Raw genomic sequence first — 5,733 nt, forward strand, 5'->3', positions numbered from 1 at the left:
ATTTCTGTGTACTAAGTTAATTATTAAAAAAATGGATCAATTTTTTTAAATGAAGTAATGATTTTGGGAAAAAATTGATTGTACAACTATAATTATTATTTTATAAAAATTTATTTTAAATTATATTAAAAAATTTAATTAAATAAATATAGATAGGATTAAAAATTTTTAAATAAAATAAAATTTAAATTTAAATAGAAAATCAATCTAATCAACTAAGTTTAAAATTTTTAAAATAAAAATAATTATTAAATTATTTTTGAATTAATCAAAATATAGAATTCAAAACCAACTAATTAAGTTTATTTAAATGTTTTTTAATTTTTTTAATATCATTAATAATATAAAGAAAATTCTACTTATTTTAAAATTAATTTTAATTTTTATTAACCAACTAAATTTAATTATTTATTATTATAATTAATTTTAAATTACATATTTCATTTTTACGGTATTTTTACCCAATGTTCTCCTCCTTCGTCCCGATGCCCAAATTGTGAGCCTAGCCCTCCATCTGAAAATTCTTCAGGCACTTCGAATTGAAGATCAGCTCCAAACCTATCCTTCCTTTATCAAAACCGAATTCGTCGAGGAAATGAGTACAACGATTTACATGTTGTTGCGTCATGGATGTGGAGAAATGGTTCTCTCTATGTTTGAAATCAAGATCCCAAAAGATGAAACAGCGGAACCTCATCATCTCTCTGCGATTCTTGAATTTTCGGAACGAGAATATCCCAGAGGAATGTGCTCCGTGCAGTTGGGGTCTGAATTCTACTTTCTTGGTGGGGAACACGACTTGGAGGATCCCAGGGCTCCTTTTGATCAATGGTTCCCAAAAGACGTGTATATCTTTGACCCTATTGACAGCAAAGGTTCGATGAAAAGGGGTGTGTCTATGAACACCGGAAAAGTTGATCCATGTGCAGTTGTGGCTGATGGTAAGATTTTTGTTCTTAGTAGCAGCATTGCTGTTGACTTCACTCTACCTTGTTATAACGAGAAAGGGATGCCCGTCGATAATTCTATCAGATTCTTTGAATGCTTTGATCCTGAGAGCGATAAATGGATGGTTCTTGATGATCCGCCAATAGATATTCCGATCTGGAGGCACTTCTCCTTTGTTGGCGGAAGGTTTATTTTCTTTGTTGGCAGTGATGCGGACCATTTCAGGGTACTTTCAGTCTTCAATCTGGACACCTTAGAATGGACATCCTCGACGAAGTTGGAGAAAGAGAAGATTACCGCTGACGATTTTCTCACTTTTACTGCAGTTGGGGAAGATAGCAGCGACAAATACCTTTATGGTTTGCATGGACTTCTCCACAACCGTATCTTAAGGTTAGGGCCCTTGTCTAATATAGACCAAAATCCAAGAATGTTCAGCAGCCTCCCAATCAAGACTATATCAATGAGGGAACATGTTGACTCTTTTTATGAGTTGGATTGTAGCAGTTTTCTTTTGCACTTGGGGCATCGGCGTTTCTGTTATCTGCACACTGAGTCTCCTCATGGTTTTGGATTTCCTGCTACTGTTCAAGATGATTACCCCCGCACTCTTAAATTGTTTATTCTGCCAGTTTTGAGATCAAAACTTCATTCATTAATAAGGGTGATATCATGAACTGCCATATCCTTAGCCCAGTAAGCTTTTAATTTTGTGTTTTTGTTACTGTAAATGATACATCTTTGATTGTTTAGAACCATCCAACTTGTTACTGTGCTGAAAATGGCTTAACCTTGCTGTAATTCTTTTCTGATGGGATCATTTTGGTTTTAGCTTCTATGAGGAAATTTCCTCTGTTGCATCCTTCAGTGCTTCTTTTTTATTTGTGTAGTATTTTTGTTTGGCTTTTGTTGGAATTTGATAATGGTTGTGCAGGGAGAGAAGCATGAGAGCATGAAGAGGAAACAAGAAGATAGCTGGAAGCATGAGAGCATGAAGAGAAACAAGAAGATAACTGGAAGCATGAGAGCATGAAGAGGAAACAAGAAGATAACTGACAAAGTAAGATAAGATTATTGTTTGTTTCCTTCTTGCCTTCCTCTTTGTTAGGGTTTGAATCCCATATGAGGCAGTTATAGGTAACTGGGAAAGAAAAGAATCAGGAAGAAAAGAAATAGAGAATTTAGAGAGAGTTAATAGCAGAGATAGAGAGAAGAAAGAATTAGAGAGATGAGAACTTCAGTTATCATTTCAAGTGTTCTTTCTACTTATTTATACTGACTTCACTAGCTTGATTATTCTAATCAAGTATTTACTGCATTCTTGTCTAAATGACTCCTCTTAACTACCTCTATAACAGTTCATCCTCTTAACTATTCTCTAGACTTCTTCCTTCTGTACTTTTTCCTCACATATGTAACAATCTTTAGCACCTTCTTGCCCCAAGAAGGGTGCAAAATCTGGAAATTTGGACATGATGAAAGAGGCATCCTCGCGTGTTGCTGAATAGTGAAGCCATTTGATGAGAACTTGTGAGACTGGTAGACTGTTCCTGGTGATAACGCTTGACTGCAATGCTTTTTCAGGGGCTGCCTGCTGTAGTTCTTCTTGCAACGCAGAAGCTCTATGTTAGGGTTTATGAAACCCTAAGAGAAAGAAACAGGGGAATAGAGGTAATAATAGAAAGAAGAGAGAATAGAAGAGAGATACTGTATTCTTGCTAATTCTTGGAATGAATTACAACAAGGTGGCAGTTGAAGTATTTATAAACAATAACTGCCTTGTAAATACTTCGGCTGACTATTCTATCTAACACAACAGAGTTAGTTACGCTTCCTGCTAATTACTAACTCCTCAACTCCTCTAGAATTCCTAATCACATCTTATTCTTATATTTCCTCCTATTATATGTAACAATACCCCCTCCTCTAGTATTTTCTTGTCACCAAGAAAGTGGAACTTCAGGGAACTGGACTTCAGTAAAGCACTATCCTCCCAGGTGGCATCTTTTGCCAACAGATTGAGCCATTTTATAAGCCCTTGTTCCACATGCTGGTCCCCTCTCATGACAACTCTAGTCTACAATACCTGCTCAGGAGCCACTTCAATGTGATCATCTTCCATAATAGGCCAATTGGTAGCAACAAAAACACCATCTCCAACCTTCTTCTCAAGCATAGACACATGAAAAAACAGGATGAATAGCAGATGTTGGAGGCAAATCCAGGTGATAAGTCACCTTCCCAACTCTTGCCAAAATTCTGTATGGCCTATAAAATTTGGCAGGCAGCTCAAGGACATGCCTTACATCAATTTAAGTTTGCCTGTGTTGCAAATGTTATTCCCATGATGAGCTATAGATGAGGATATCATCAAAGAATACCGATACAAACTTCCTCAAATAGGCTGAAATATGTGATTCATAAGAGCCTAAAAAGTGGCAGGGGCATTTGTTAGCCCAAAGGGCATAACAGTAAATTCATAATGCCCATGATGCGTCCTAAAGTTTGTTTTATGAATATCAGGTGGACTCATCCTGATTTGGTGGTAACTTGCCTTTAAATCAATCTTAGAAAAGATTAAAGCACCATGTAGCTCATCTAAAGGATCATCAATTATTGGAATTGGGAACTTGTCTTTAATAGTGAGGTCCTTTAACTTTCTAGAGTCAATGCAAAACCTCCAAGAACCATCCTTTTTCATGACAAGAAGTGTTGGAGAAGAATAAGGACTGGTGTTGGGTTGTATGACCTCATTTTGTAACATTTCATCTGCCAATTTCTCTATTTCTGCTTTCTGAAAATGAGGGTACCTATAGGGCCTAATATTCACAGGTTATGTTGTTGGTACAAAGGGAATAGAATGATTGTGACTTCTAATTGGTGGTAAGGTCTTTGGATCTTCAAAAACACACCGATACTTATTTAATAGATTCTTTAATTCAACTGAATTAGTATCAGGAGTATTTGAAACAACATTATCTACTGTAGTGATTTAAATTGCAGTTGAAGGTGATCGAGACACTTCCACACAGAATAAAGGAGTTTGAAAATCCTTCCCTTGCTTTTGTAAGAGCTGCTAATAACTCAAAAAATTCAGTAGCTTGGATTGAAACCCCATATCACAAACTCCCTGCAATATTATCTCCTTCCCATCCTTCTTGAAACTAATTTTACAATACTAAAAATTAAATAAAATGGGATTAAAGTGTTTAAGCCAATCAACTCCAGGGATCATATCAATATTGTCCATTTCTAACAATCTGAAGTCAAAGCTGAAAGGATATTGATGAATCTTTTAACTAAATGCAGGCAAATACAAGTACTAGCAATTTTTCTACCATTTACTACGTTAACAAAAATTGCAGTTACTTCTACAAATGGAACTTTCAATTCCCTAGTTACTTTGGTATCCAAGAAGTTATGGGTACTTCCACTGTCCACCAGAATTAGGAAAATTCCCTGTTTTGAAACTTGCCAATAACCCTAACAATTTCAGCCCTTTGAATTCCCTCCAAAGCATGAACTGAAAGAGTTATTGCCTTATCATTGTCAGGTACATCTCCCTCCGTTGCATCATGCCATTCTTCCTCCTCTTCGTCGTTCCCTGCAATAGGAAAATTTCTCTTTCCTTCTTAGTCACTTGCAAGTACATTAATGTTTTCTGTTTACATTGATGGCTAGGGTTGTATTTTTCTCCACACTTAAAGCAGAGACTGGGTTGCTTAATTGAATTTGGATTAGTGGAATTGATGGAATTAGTCCTAGTGACAGGGCTGATTTGCAGAAGATAGACTGGTAGTAGGTAAGGTTTTCTGCCAAAATTTGATTGTTTTGAATTGGAATTCTGGTCTGTAATTGGAGGTTTGGGAGCATAGGGATAACTTTGAGAAGGTTGATTAAATTTATAGGTGAGAGGTGCTGAAGGTGAGAAAGTGTTAAATCTGAAATTAGCTTGTTAGGGTCGAGAGTAAGGAGTGGGTTTCTTAGTAGAATTTATGAGTTGTTCTTGCAATCTTGCAACCTCAGTAGCTTGAGAAAGACTAACTGGTTTCATCATTTTAACCATGGGTCTAATGTCATTCCTTAATCCACTAATAATGCTTGACAAAAAAAAAGAAGCTTCCCCTAGGTTAGGCATAACTCTTTCCAACCTGATTCTCTATCTTCAAATCTATCGTGATACTCTTCAAGAGTGCTTTCTTGCCTTAATCTCATAAATTCTTCAACTACATACCCAAATCCTTCATCCCCACACCTGCAACACAATTCCTTCTCAAAATCTTCTCTAAGAATGACCTCCATCACCCTTACCCCAATTATGATATGCATCAGCTCTTTCTGTCAAGAATAAACTTGCTATTCCCTTCCTTAGGAACCCCATACGTCTCAAAATACTTAGTACATCTCCTTAGCCAAACCCTAGGTTCTTTGCCATTAAAAGTAATCAATTTAACTTTGGGTAAAATCTTGGACATACCTTCCGAATCAGTTGCAGATCCAGAGCTATTGTTATCACCTTTCTGAGTTACATTATTGTTCTCCTTTGATGTGGGAAGAATTCCCCTTCCCCCAATAGTAGCAACAAAGGCACCAGCTTCCTTATTGTCACCCTCATGCATTCCTCTGCTTTTTCCAAGTAGATTCCCCCAATTTTGGATTACAATTCTTCCAGAAAAACATTTCTGGTATTAATTATACCTTGTTGAACTCCTTGTTGCACACTTTGCTTAATTTCTTCTTTCAATTCCTCCTTATTCCTTCTGGTTTTCTCTTGCAAAGCCTTAA

General features: G+C 36.3%; 1 protein-coding gene across 2 annotated transcripts; it reads left to right on the forward strand.

The window, feature by feature from the left end:
* The first annotated feature begins 488 nt into the window (after positions 1-488).
* LOC131173802 (uncharacterized) lies at positions 489-2,218 on the forward strand. Of its 2 annotated transcripts, none has more exons than XM_058136240.1 (2): positions 489-1,341; positions 1,883-2,218. In XM_058136240.1, the coding sequence occupies exons 1-2, from the start codon at positions 596-598 to the stop codon at positions 1,902-1,904; spliced, it is 768 nt and encodes a 255-aa protein (XP_057992223.1). In that variant the 5' UTR covers positions 489-595; the 3' UTR covers positions 1,905-2,218. The 2 variants fall into 2 exon arrangements, 1 of the variants encoding a protein (XP_057992223.1); XR_009144140.1 differs by lacking the exon at positions 489-1,341 and adding an exon at positions 1,562-1,644.
* The last annotated feature ends 3,515 nt before the right edge of the window (positions 2,219-5,733 follow it).

The sequence above is a fragment of the Hevea brasiliensis genome, chromosome 15 (genome assembly GCF_030052815.1).
Source record: "Hevea brasiliensis isolate MT/VB/25A 57/8 chromosome 15, ASM3005281v1, whole genome shotgun sequence".
Classification (NCBI taxonomy): Eukaryota; Viridiplantae; Streptophyta; class Magnoliopsida; order Malpighiales; family Euphorbiaceae; genus Hevea; species Hevea brasiliensis.